This window comes from Erythranthe guttata, chromosome 1, assembly GCF_056151865.1.
Source record: "Erythranthe guttata isolate IM_541 chromosome 1, IM_541, whole genome shotgun sequence".
NCBI lineage: Eukaryota > Viridiplantae > Streptophyta > Magnoliopsida > Lamiales > Phrymaceae > Erythranthe > Erythranthe guttata.
This window is the reverse complement of record NC_142533.1, coordinates 518,621-530,755: the sequence shown is the minus strand read 5'-3', so window position 1 is coordinate 530,755 and position 12,135 is coordinate 518,621. Positions and strand designations below refer to the sequence as shown.

General features: G+C 35.6%; 3 protein-coding genes across 3 annotated transcripts; all 3 read right to left on the bottom strand.

Annotated features, from left to right (window-relative positions):
• Positions 1–477: 477 nt before the first annotated feature.
• LOC105977256 (IQ domain-containing protein IQM1) lies at positions 478–3,009 on the bottom strand. The gene is made up of 9 exons (XM_013002559.2): positions 2,889–3,009; positions 2,449–2,737; positions 2,224–2,338; positions 2,071–2,136; positions 1,828–1,916; positions 1,660–1,747; positions 1,321–1,551; positions 1,110–1,211; positions 478–1,014 (listed from the first exon to the last, which is right to left on the bottom strand). Exons 2-9 carry the CDS (start codon positions 2,667–2,669, stop codon positions 613–615), a joined length of 1,314 nt encoding a protein of 437 aa, XP_012858013.1. The 5' UTR covers positions 2,670–2,737; positions 2,889–3,009; the 3' UTR covers positions 478–612.
• A 2,440-nt stretch (positions 3,010–5,449) lies between these two features.
• Positions 5,450–6,061, bottom strand: LOC105977026 (pectinesterase inhibitor 1). The gene has a single exon (XM_013002285.1). It carries the CDS (start codon positions 6,059–6,061, stop codon positions 5,450–5,452), a length of 612 nt encoding a protein of 203 aa, XP_012857739.1.
• A 220-nt stretch (positions 6,062–6,281) lies between these two features.
• LOC105977025 (pentatricopeptide repeat-containing protein At5g66520) lies at positions 6,282–8,138 on the bottom strand. The gene has a single exon (XM_013002284.2). It carries the CDS (start codon positions 8,122–8,124, stop codon positions 6,457–6,459), a length of 1,668 nt encoding a protein of 555 aa, XP_012857738.1. The 5' UTR covers positions 8,125–8,138; the 3' UTR covers positions 6,282–6,456.
• Between the last annotated feature and the right edge of the window lie 3,997 nt (positions 8,139–12,135).

Genomic DNA, 12,135 nt, shown 5'->3' with positions numbered 1-12,135 from the left:
AAAAGAAATAAAAAAATAAAAAGATAATAAAAAATAAAAATTGTATCTTGTTGTTTAATGGAGAGTGGAGACATTTAAACATGAAAACCGAGGTTGAAAACTTCGAGCCCTAATTTTGTCTTCCATTAATTTAATTTGTTTGACCTAATTTTAGTATCAGACTTCAGAATCCTAATTTGGCAACACTCTGTCGACACCTGTCTCTATGAATGAATTGTTTAAATCTCCAGCTTGGCATATATAATATAAAATATAAAATAAAATATGCACAAAACATATATATAATATAAAATAAAATATTCATCGAATAAAAAGACCCCAAGTACAACATAAGTAATTAATTATACATTTAAACAATGAAACGCCTGCTTCATGCACTTCCATCCATAATTATCTATACTAACCATGTTTAATTAATTTTTTTATTTTAATTTAAAACTGTGAGTTAATCCATGGTCAAACATGAAAAACTGTGGGTCATGAATCATTATCTGATTTTCATCTGGCACGATTAATGCTAAATTAATGTAATTATTTTATATCAACTGTTACATTTTATTCACAGCACTCTAGGGAAAGTTTAATTTTTGAAATAATTGAGTAAAAAATGGTTCAATAATTGGAAGTTGAATGAGACAACCTAGGACTTACAAACCCCATATTAGCAATCCTAGGTGACATTCGGATATCCGGGCTGGGCCGAGGCGAAGGGATAGGATTATCAGTCCTGGAGTAACGAGGCGTGGGATTGATAACTTTATCAGCCGGGGATAGATTAACTTTGTCAAGTGCCAGAGATTGAAGCTCAATTGGATAATCCCTCACACAACCAATCCTAGGACCAACTCCACTTGTCCACTTGCTTGTTATTAAATCTGCCTTGTTGTTCAAATCCAGCTTTGCTGCATTTATGTTGCTTGTATTTATTCCCACTCCGCCTTTTCGTATTGTTTTCGGTTCCTTTATCGTCGCGTTTTCCGCCTTATACTCGTCGTCATCGCCTATCGTGCATCTCTATGGAAAAGAAATAATGTGCAATATTAATACTGTCATGCATGTTCTTGATTTTAATTTAATTTCTTGCATCAAGATTTAGAATTTAGGACTACCTTAACATTGGTCATGTCGACATTGTTCGCTTCAAGAAAAGCGACAAATTCGTTGAAATTGTCTTCCGTAGGAAGATAATGACCGCTATAAGGCCATATCGCCTGCACACAAAAAAAAAAAAAACCCGGAATCAGTTATGATTTATTAGCATTTTTTTTATAAATGGAAATGAATTTAAAACATTTTTTTGTTTTAATTTTTTTTAATTACCTCAAGAACACCATAGTGAGCAACTAATCGACCAGCCGAGGTAGTAACGCCACCGGAAAGAAAACTCGAATGTTGGAAAAGACCCTTCTTTTTCGGTCCCACATAGAAATTTTTTGAAGTGCTGAGTACAAATATCCACTTTGAATTCTCATCTGTGTTCAACAAATTCCCACTTTGCTTGTACACTAACTTCCCTTTTTCGACAATCACTTCGTATGCTTCCCTCTCTTTCTGTCGTCGTACGATAAAAAAAATAAAATCTTATATTATATATGTTAATTACTAAAAATATTTAATTTTTTTTGGTTCAAGGAAATTTCAGTTAATAGGATTGTTTACAGGTCCAAGATATTGGATGCATTCGCGTTGCAAGACGACCCTCGGGCAGCTCGGAAGATTTACTTCTTTGCCATCGCCGATATCCAACCTTTTTTTCAAGAAAGATAACATGATATATAAATAACATAGGATTAATTATTTATATATGATTGGTTAATTGTTATATACCAGTAGAAGAAAGGCTGGTAACTTTTCATGTCGAACCATACATCGTAGTAGAAGTGTAAGTTGCGTCCATAGCGATGACGAGGATCAATCTGCTTCAAAAAAAAAAACACAATTAATATCATATAATTTTTTTATACCAATAAACTTTCATGAAGAAGCAATTAATTAAATTTCTGGCATTAATTTAATTACAGCCTGCAATAAAATAAACATCACATGAGAGAATATAATAATCGATCTTACAGCTTCAAGCCAATGATGCAGAGCAAGTTTCTGACCATTCTCATCCTTAATTAAGCCTTTCCCAACCTATAGACATCATAATTAGTAACCATGTAATTAATTAATAAATTCTTGAAAATGTAATTAATTTCAGATGTATATATATAAATATACCTTAGCAGCCCTTCTTCTTGCACGATACCACCGTGAGGCAGCAGTTTCGTGTTCGTTTATGTTGAAGAACGATATCGAGCTTATGTCCAAAGCTGCCGAATCCAATGCTTTCCACCTATTTAACAAATAAAACATGGATTTTTTTTTTGTTATATCAAATAAATAATTACAATAGTCTAGTTTGATTTTTTTAATCATATTAAAGACAAGTGTAACTAGACAAACCAGAGCTCTTCAACGACAACGGCACAATCTGCAAGATTTCGTCTAGTCCTATAACTCTTGTACACTTTCTGCACCTTAGTTGCAGCATTATCAAGCTCAAATATAGGTCTTGGAGAAGAAAACAACGTGGGGCCCGCAATTGTAACGGAAAATTCGGGCTTTGGGCCGTCGACTTCTTGATTATCTTTTCCATTAACAGAATCTGAACACTCATTTTCCATGCCTACAAACTAACTCTAGAATCTGCTTACTGAATTGAAAATCTTATGCCCCAAATTCTGTTTGCATGCTGATAAAAAGTAATGAAATCACATTGTTTATAAGAAGAAAAAATCGAAACCAAAACCGAAACCGAAACCGAAACCGAATCACATTCTTTATAAGAAGAAGAAGAAAACAGGTAATAAAATAAAGCAATTGAAAATCAAGAAAATGTGTACCTTTTGTAGTTGATTTCCATCTTCAGTATATTTTTTAGCTCTACAAGAAAGTTGTTATCTTGAAATAAATGAAGTAAAGTACATAAATTGTGAGACCCTCTTGATTTTTCAATAAATGGACAATATTTCAAGAACTCAGACAAGTCAAGCTAGAGTCAATAGATGTGTGCTTGGACCATTGTCCCTTTCAATAATTGACTTTTGATTTTTAGTTTTGGTGTTTTTAACCAGCATTGATTTTTCTTATCTAGTCACTCATCTAATTAAGAAAATCTAAAGAGATGATCATTAGAAAACTATATCAAATTATAATCAAATGGATTCAACTATAATTCAGAACACAAACAGTTGGAGGGTAAACAAAATCTTTATCCAATCAATAAGAACAAGAGTTTTGCAAAGTACAATCAACGAAAAGATTAGAAAATATCAGGGATTGAATTGAAAATTTTGAAAACTTCATTTTCGGACAAACAAAATTTTTGGGGTGAATTTATAATTTCCGAAATTTCTGATCTAAAGGGTATTGATCCATTGGGTATTTTAAAGGGTATTGATCCATTGGGTATTCAAAAATTTTGGGGTGAATTTATAAATTACTAAGCAGTATTGATTCGTACTTTTGAATATATTTTAAATGTCAAATAGAAATGTTTAGTAATTTAAATCTTACGATTCGATTTGATTAGTATTTTTGAATGTCAAACAGAAATGCTTAGTGATTTTTAATTTGATTCGATTTGTTTAGTACTTAGTAAATAATTCCTTCTGGTTTACTTCATGATCCTCGCAACTCGTAAATTGTACTGTTCATACAAGGTGGTGAGCCTGCAAATTTTATTTATTTTTTGCTTTATTTTTTCATTAGAAGCTCAACATAAAAATGCATTTAACTCACATTTTTACAAATGGCTAAAATAATACTGCAAAGATCTTTTAAATAGCCATTAGCATCCAAGACAGTGGACTCGCCCCGAGGCGGTTTCATCAACTCTCTGTCGCAAGAACTAACTCGATCCGCAGCGGCAGCAACGTACTTTTTTACGAAACTTCCAGCCCCACCCGACATATGTCTTTTAGCTTCCTTGAGTTGATTTATGACAGCCTTGTAGCTCAAGAAACAATTATAGTACTTTACTCTAATCTCCGGTTTATGAACTGATACACTTCTGTAATGAGACCAGACTAAGTCAACTGTTCTATTTGCTCGAGACTGAGCTTCGTTCATCGAGTTTCCTCCCAAGATTGCAATCGGATTTTCATGGAGGCTCTTACCTTTTAAAGGGTTCAGATTCTTTAAACAGAGAGATGGTTTTCTCGTCTCGTTGCAGATTCGTTGGATCAGTTTATCTGTTACTGCTGCATTGGTTTCTGCTAATGTTAAACAATTGATTGAAGATGATAATATTATTGTGAAAATCAAGAATGAGTTAACAAGATAAACAAAATGTGTACTCATTCTTGAACTCTAGAATTTTCGATTTTTTTTGGTGGAGATTTAGATTTCGTTGATTTTGTTGTTCTTAAATACATAACTTAGGTGCTAAGAGTATTTTCCATTTTATTATGTAAGTAAGAAACTGTGCACACAAAGGAAAAATGCATTAATGACCATTAACTGAAGAAAAATCCTCGTAATAACCCGGAAATATACTTTATTATTTTAAGACAATCACGTTATACGGAGCCATTTACGATTCAACTATACACTTTATTACAAATTCCCACGATTATGTCGCACAGATCCTTAAACTCCTTGTTATCTTGCAAGAACTTCCTTTTATTATTAGTCTCCGGTAGCTTCGTCAATTCCGAGTCGCACGAGTCAACTCGGTCGACTGCCAGCAAAGTGTAGTGTTTGAACGATTTCGCTTCACCGGCCAACATGAATTTCTTGGCTTCCTTAAGTTGCTTCATAGCATCTGCATATTTGACGACACACCTATTGTACCTTAACCTTATTTCATCTTTCCAAAACGGTTTACCATGATAGTGGTCCCAAATCACTTTCGCTGTTTTATTAGCATGTGATTGGGCCATGCTCATGGGGCCCGCTCCCAATACGAAAAGGGGTTTAGGGAAAAGACGACCGCCTTTTAGAGATTTGAGGCTGTTAAGACAAAGAGAAGGGTTCTTTGTCTTGGAGCAAATATCGTTTATGAGTTCATCGGTGATTCTTGCATTTGTATCGGAAAACGCAATAGTTCTCAGAGGCGATGTTAAGAGTACGAGGATAATCAAGAGTGCCCCAAGAAAAGAAAGTTCCATTCTTGAATATCTATTGTAAGATAGAATGCAGAAAAAAACATGTGTGTGGTTTGCTTCATTAAATAGTTTTGGTTACCCTTTTTTCGATTTTTCACAAGTACGCGAAAATGGCAAAGTGCATTAAATAATCAAGTCAATCAAAATCTTCTTGATAAGAACTATCATCTATGCATTGATGATTGAACACTCAAACAAGAGATTTAAACAATTTAAATGAAGAATTTATTGCAGATGTGAGGAGATTATCGACACCTCATACTACCTTATGTTTTTCGACATTAGTATATTTCTAACTAACCGAGCATGAAGTTCCTCTTCAAGACACCACATATGGCGAACACAATGCTACAAAGATTATTAAACTTCTTATTATCCTTAGCAATACCCAACGGTTCGCGAAAGTGCCTAGCTAACTCTTGGTCACAAGAACGAACGTCAGCCGAAGCGAGTGAAGTGTGAAGCCTTGTCATTCTTATCTTTCCTGCAACCATGAATTTTTCAGCTTTCCGCAAATGATTCCTTGCGCTGATATAATTGTTCATACATTTACGGTACCGCCCTTTGACTTTAATTTTTTTTTGGTCTTTTATACCATCATAAATGCCCCAAATCTTCTTCGATGTCGATCTAGCATGACCCTTTACAATGTCCATTACATTCGCAAGAGGTTTAGGGAAGAGGGTTTTGCCTCGGAAATGGTTGAGAATCAAGTGACAAAGAGAAGGGTCCCCTGTTTGATAGCAAATATCTTTTAACACCACATCTGTTAATATTACAACTAATGGCACCTTCACAGTTCGAGGATTCGCAATAACACTTATGTTATTGGAACTATTGACTGGAGGGGATATTGTCATGAGTACAACGAAGAACAAGAAAGTGGTGACATGGCAGAGTTTCACCATTTTCTTGAACTTTAGTGTTTCTTGTTCTGGTTATTTCTCTTTGTTTTTGGACAGGGATTGTTTTGCTTATGTTTGTGTTTAAATAGGGGAAGGGTGTTTGTGTGTCAGAAAGTAAGGAAATGGTGCATATTAATGGCAAATTATATTGATGGCCAAGTTATTATTGAAGAAAAAACCTTAATTAAAGTTACCTCAGATGAAATTTTATGAAATCCAAAGGCAATAAATCCGAGTAATCGGTACATTTAAGAAGACAGAGATGTAAAACAAACGTTTTGTCGTTAGTTTCAATTGGAGAACACTAATACCAGACCACTCACAGAGATTCAAGAAATTAGCATATCTCATTTGATAATTTATGTACACGAACAACCGAAAGATCCCTTATTCTAATCCTAAATGCCAACAAAAGCATCTGTAAAATAAGGAACATACCTTTGACACCTCGCTTCCTTTGTGATCTCGTCAAGAACATCATATATCATCGGTGCATTCTCATGAGACCTATCGCCGGCCAGAAACTCGTATATGCTTCCTTCAATCTGAATCCAGCTCAAACCGGGGGGCTTTTTCGTCTTTATATCGAGCATTTTTCGCCTCACAGCCACCACATCCTCCCACTTCTTAGCTGCAGCGTATACATTGGACAATAGCACAAAGTAGCCAGCTGCTCTCTGAGGCTCAAGTTCCTCTGTCAGCCAATGTGCCACATCAGAAGCAAGCTCAACGCTTTTGTATATCCTACATCCACTCAAAAGGGCACCCCAAACAACATCGTTTGGCTTCATAGGCATCAATTTCACTAGCTCGTGAGCTTCATCCAATAAACCAGCACGGCTTAACAAATCAACCATGCAGCCATAGTGCTCGATCGTTGGTTCGATTCCCCAATCGGCAGTCATGCTACGAAAGTAATGGCGACCTTCATTGACGTAGCCAGAATGGGTGCAGGCACATAGAAGGCCCAAGAATGTGACTTTGTCGGGTCTAATATTGCTTTCTTTTTCTACGGTTTCCATCCATCGAAACACGGAGAGAGCCTCATCTCCATAACCGTGCTTCGCAAAACCCGTGATCATACTAGTCCAAGAAACTATAGTCCTCTTCTCCATCCTTTTGAATATTCCAAATGCTGCCTCAATTTCGCCACAGCTGGCGTACATATGTATCAGCGAATTCTTCAACGAGATGAGGATTGGCTTCCTTCTGTAAGCGAAAGACTCGAAAACGTATGAATGGATGTACTTGCCCAGGTTCAGATCACCCAATTCAGCACATGCTGACAGCACCGCTACCAGAGTAACCTGGTCAAACTTTATACCCTCCTTCTGCATCGAACGGAATAAGGACAACGATTCTTTACACCTCCCTTTTTGTGCACATCCAGCAATCATGGTGGTCCAAGACACAACATTTCTCACCGGCATCTCCTCAAAGATTCTTTGTGCTCCATCAACATCTCCACAACGAAAGAAACCCAAAAGCAAAGAATTCCACGTGACGACATTTCTGTCAGGCATTTCGTCGAACACTAACTTCGCCTTCCCAACTCCATCCTCTCCTCCACTCTTGACATAAAAATCAACCAAACTGGTCATCACATAAATATCCGAGCAAAACGAACTCTTCATAACCCTCCCATGAACCTGCTCCCCCTCTCCAAACAACCCTCCTTTCGCACAACCATTAATAACAAAATTATACGTATGCCCATCAGGCCGCGCTAAAGAACGCCCCATATAATTAAACAACTCAAACGACTTACGCGGGTTGCCGCCGATAGAATATCCTCGAAGAATTTGGTTCCAGACTGAAGTACTTGGATTACCCATTTGGTCGAACAGTTGGTGGGCACACGGGAAATTGTTGAAGGATGTGTACAAAGCCAACAGCTTGACAAGAACGAAGCTTTTACTGGCAAATCCATTGGTGGTGATGTGGCCATGGATTTGAGCGAGGTGTCTTATCGTTTTGCAGCGGTGGTGCAATAGGAAGAGGATATGCTGTTGCAGAAACCTAGCGTTGGTGTTGCCATGGGCGGGAGCGCTTTGTTCAACAAACATACATACACACGACTTTTGTTAAAAAATAATTCTAAAATATAATTTATAAAGTCTAAAGAGTATTAGAAAGTTGCTAGTGTATTTACTATTTAGGCTATGGTTCCAATTTTCGAATCGAAGCCAAATCGAACTTTAATCGAAACGAACTTGAATCGAGCTCGAGCAATTAGAAATCTCGGATTGCTACATATCATAGTAGTTACACATAAATATGTGTTTACGACGAGTCTCGAATCGTGTATCAAGTAGTGTCTTGTATTATATTTTTTTTCTCACCAAAATTTCATAAATTAAGACAAGGAAAAAGGGATACTAATACATTAATTATCTCAATCATACTTATTGAAGAGATTTTATTACTAGCTAGCTAACAATTAATCAACCAACCTTACTCTTAATTACTATATTAATTCATCCATCCTTTTCCAGGCTTAACCGTACTACAAATAGCAATTATCATGTTAGCAAAATCATTGAACTTCTTATTTTCCTCCGAAACGTTGTACGCCCCGTAATAGCCCATCATTTTCTTATCGCAAGATTGAATTTGTTCCATCGCCATCGAAGTGTACATCCTCACGGACGAAGCTTTTCCAGCAAGGATGAATTCGCTAGCTTTAGTGAGCAGATCCGAAGCGGCTCGGTACCTTTTCAAGCACTTGCTGTATCTCTTTTTTACGGTTTCGTCTTTTATGCCGTCGCTCATCCGCCATATCCTCTTTGTCGATTTCCTGGCATGCGTTTGAGCGGCCTCCATTACATTCGCCAGAGGCTTAGGGAAGAGTGGCTTGCCTCTGTAGTTTTCCAGCGTGTACCGGCAGAAGTCGCGGTTCGTTGACGTCATCTGGTAGCAGATTTTAAGGATGACGTCATCTGTTACTAGTATAAATGCAGGGGCCTTTATTATAATGGTGTTTCTAGGGTTGGAAATATCAACAGTTTCATTTCCTGAACTTGTTATTGCATGAGAATGTTTTAGGAGTAATGTAATAACCAGGAAGAACAAGAATGAACAAAGAAAATAGGGTTTCATTTTTTTTAATTTTTATTATTATTACTATTATTTTTTAATTAATTTCTTGGACACACTACTCTTCCTTACAGCAGTCTTAAATAGGTGAATTTAAATTTATGTGTTTGTTCATAAATTTAATGTGATACTTATCTCATACTACATATTGCTTCAAAATCTCAATAGATAAAACCTAATTAATATTGTAAGGACTACACATGCACAAATATATACAGTTGGCAAAATGCATTAATGACAAAGAAAAATCAAGATTAACACAATTAGTCAGATGATTGAATTTCTTTTTTGATTATTGTTCTATGAATATAATTATTTTCTCAATATTTTAATTCATTATGTAGAACAAGTATGATATTGCAAAGATCTTGGATCTTCTTACTAGCTTAGACAACGTTAGATGGAATATTATTCCGTTGTCCGGACAATTCTCGATCGCACGATTGAACAGCTGACATGGCACTTAAAGCATTATCTAACCGGCCGAATTGCGCGTTGCCTTTCTTCAAATCTTCCTTAGCACGTTTGAGAAAGATGGCAGCATCAATGTAATATTTCTTCCAACAACTATATGATTTGATGTAATTGTCTTAACCTGGACAAGTGCCATCTTAGTTGCACGTAAAAAAAGGTTCCGGAAAAAGGGGGAAGCCCCTGTAACTTTTCAGAATCTTTTGGCACACCCTATTGATGAATAGATCGGTTACGACTTCGTTTCGAGGTCTTATTATGAGTCTGTCCGCTGATTTTGCAACAATTACTGTAACGAAAATAACGAGCAATATCGAACGGCTAACGAGAGAGATCAGCTTCATTATTCTTATGATTTTTTTTTTTCAGGAATAGTTTGCTTCATATATATATGCATGTATATCTTTCTCTCATAATATAAATTAAAATATAAAACATGCATTAAGAATGATGAAGTAAATAGAACCATGACTAATTAATTAGATAGATAATCTTGACTATACGTACTTATCTCATCTATGACTATACTTATCATAAATTGCTTGAAAATCTCAATAGATAAACCTAATTAATATTGTAATTAGGACCACATATGCACAAATATACATATATATACAGTTGGCAAAAAAATGCATTGAAAAAACAAGAATATAGTAAAACAAATAATTAATCAGATGACTGAATTTCTTTTTTTTTATTATTGTTCCATGCATGGATATATATATATGTGTATACATCTTACAAATGATACATTAATCAACATATCCCATGACATATATTTATTCTTGATTTAATTTATAAATCAACCACAGCTAGCCTCAAAATTTTAATTCACTGTTAAGAACAAGTATGAAGTTGCAAAGTTCTTGGATCTTCTTACTACCTCCGGCAACGTTGGATGGAATATTCTTTTGTCCGGACAGTTCTCGATTGCACGATTGAATAGCTGCCATGGCATTTGAAGCATATGATCTGACAGATTGTGCGTCGCCTCTTTGATAATCTCCCTTCGCACGTTTGAGAAACATGGCGGCGTCACCGTAATATTTCTTCCAGCAATTACGGTACTTGCGTTTTAGGTCGGACTTTTCTTCTTTGATATTTCTGTAAAGGTTATAAATATGATTTGATGTTATATTAACCTGCTCAAGTGCCATCCCATTTGCATGTGCAAAAGGTTCCGGAAAAATGAGTTTGCCCCTAAATTTGTTCAAAATTTCTTCGCACAAATTAGGGTTTCTTGTGTTATGGCAAACCCTATTGACCAATACATTGTTTACGGTTTCGATTCTAGGTCTCATGATTATGGGTTTCGCCGCTGATTTTGCAACAACAACCGTAAGAAAAATAAAGAGCAATATTGAGCTAAGAAGATCAGAGAGCTTCATTATATATATTATTTCTTATGAAATATAATTCTTGATTTTTCTTGGACATGCATTAATAGTTTGATTTTGTTTGTGTCCTTAAATAGATATATGTGTTTGTTTTTCAGCAAAGAGATGTCACAAAATGGCAAATCATATTAATGAGAATTCGATGAACGGAAAAAAATAATTAATATCCCAAAGTTCCACAAAAACGACCGTTATATTTTCGGCTTTTCTTTATTTTTAATTTCGTTTATTATACGTCATCGACCATGCAATATTAATTAATCAATAGTACTCATTTATAAGCACATAGAACCATTATAATATTGCAAAGATCTTTGATCCTCGTACTATCTTTGGCAACACTCCTCGGTAAATACCTTCGCATCGGCCCCGTAAATTCTTTGTCGCAAGATTTAACTTCAAAAACTGCAAGTGAAGTAAACGAGCTGACACAGTTTGTATTTCCAACTGACATGAATTTGCGAGCTGTTGTGAGTTGATCCACAGCCTGAGAGTATTTCTCCCAACATCTAGAGTACCTCAGTTTTAGGTCGAATTTTTTGTCGTCTTTTAAGTCATGTTCGAGGTTACCAAATGTTGACCATGTTTCTACAACCTGGTTAAACGCCATCATCATTACACTTTCGAAAGAGTTGGTATAGAATCTTTTGCCCTTAAATGGTTTCATAATTTGTTGGCAAAAATTAGGGTTTCTCGTCTTCAGACAAGCCTCCTGTATGAGCGCATCGGTGACTACATTTCGTCGAACTTTTATAGGGTATTCAAGCGTTGAAAAGTTTCTACTTGTCTTCGGGCAAACTTTTCGTGCGAGCGCATTTGGCGTTCCTATACTATTGTTTCGATTTTTTGTGGGGCCAAGTGTTGATGAACCAGTGGCTGAAGATTTTGCAATGAGTATAAAGAAAATAATTAGGGCTAATATTGAGTTAAGAAGAGAGGGCTTCATTTTTTTTTAATATTAATTTTTTTTTTTTCTAGGTCAAGAACATTTGATTTTGTGTTGTCTGTGCTACCTTAAATAGTTTCATGTGTTTGTTTCCCTTTTTGCCGGGAAAATTAGATGGTGCATAAAATGGCAAATCATATTAATTATGTGATAATTAATTAATTATG

What these genes read in the sequence shown, in the direction of transcription:
- LOC105977256 (XM_013002559.2), bottom strand. Translation starts at nt 2,669, where the DNA reads ATGGAAAATGAGTGTTCAGATTCTGTTAATGGAAAAGATAATCAAGAA. An exon ending in CAAGAAGAAGGGCTGCTAAG is followed by an intron (nt 2,137 to 2,223) that starts GTATATTTATAT and finishes TGATGTCTATAG; the next exon opens with GTTGGGAAAGGCTTAATTAA. An exon ending in CTCACTATGGTGTTCTTGAG is followed by an intron (nt 1,212 to 1,320) that starts GTAATTAAAAAA and finishes TTTTGTGTGCAG; the next exon opens with GCGATATGGCCTTATAGCGG.
- LOC105977026 (XM_013002285.1), bottom strand. Translation starts at nt 6,061, where the DNA reads ATGGTGAAACTCTGCCATGTCACCACTTTCTTGTTCTTCGTTGTACTC.
- LOC105977025 (XM_013002284.2), bottom strand. Translation starts at nt 8,124, where the DNA reads ATGTTTGTTGAACAAAGCGCTCCCGCCCATGGCAACACCAACGCTAGG.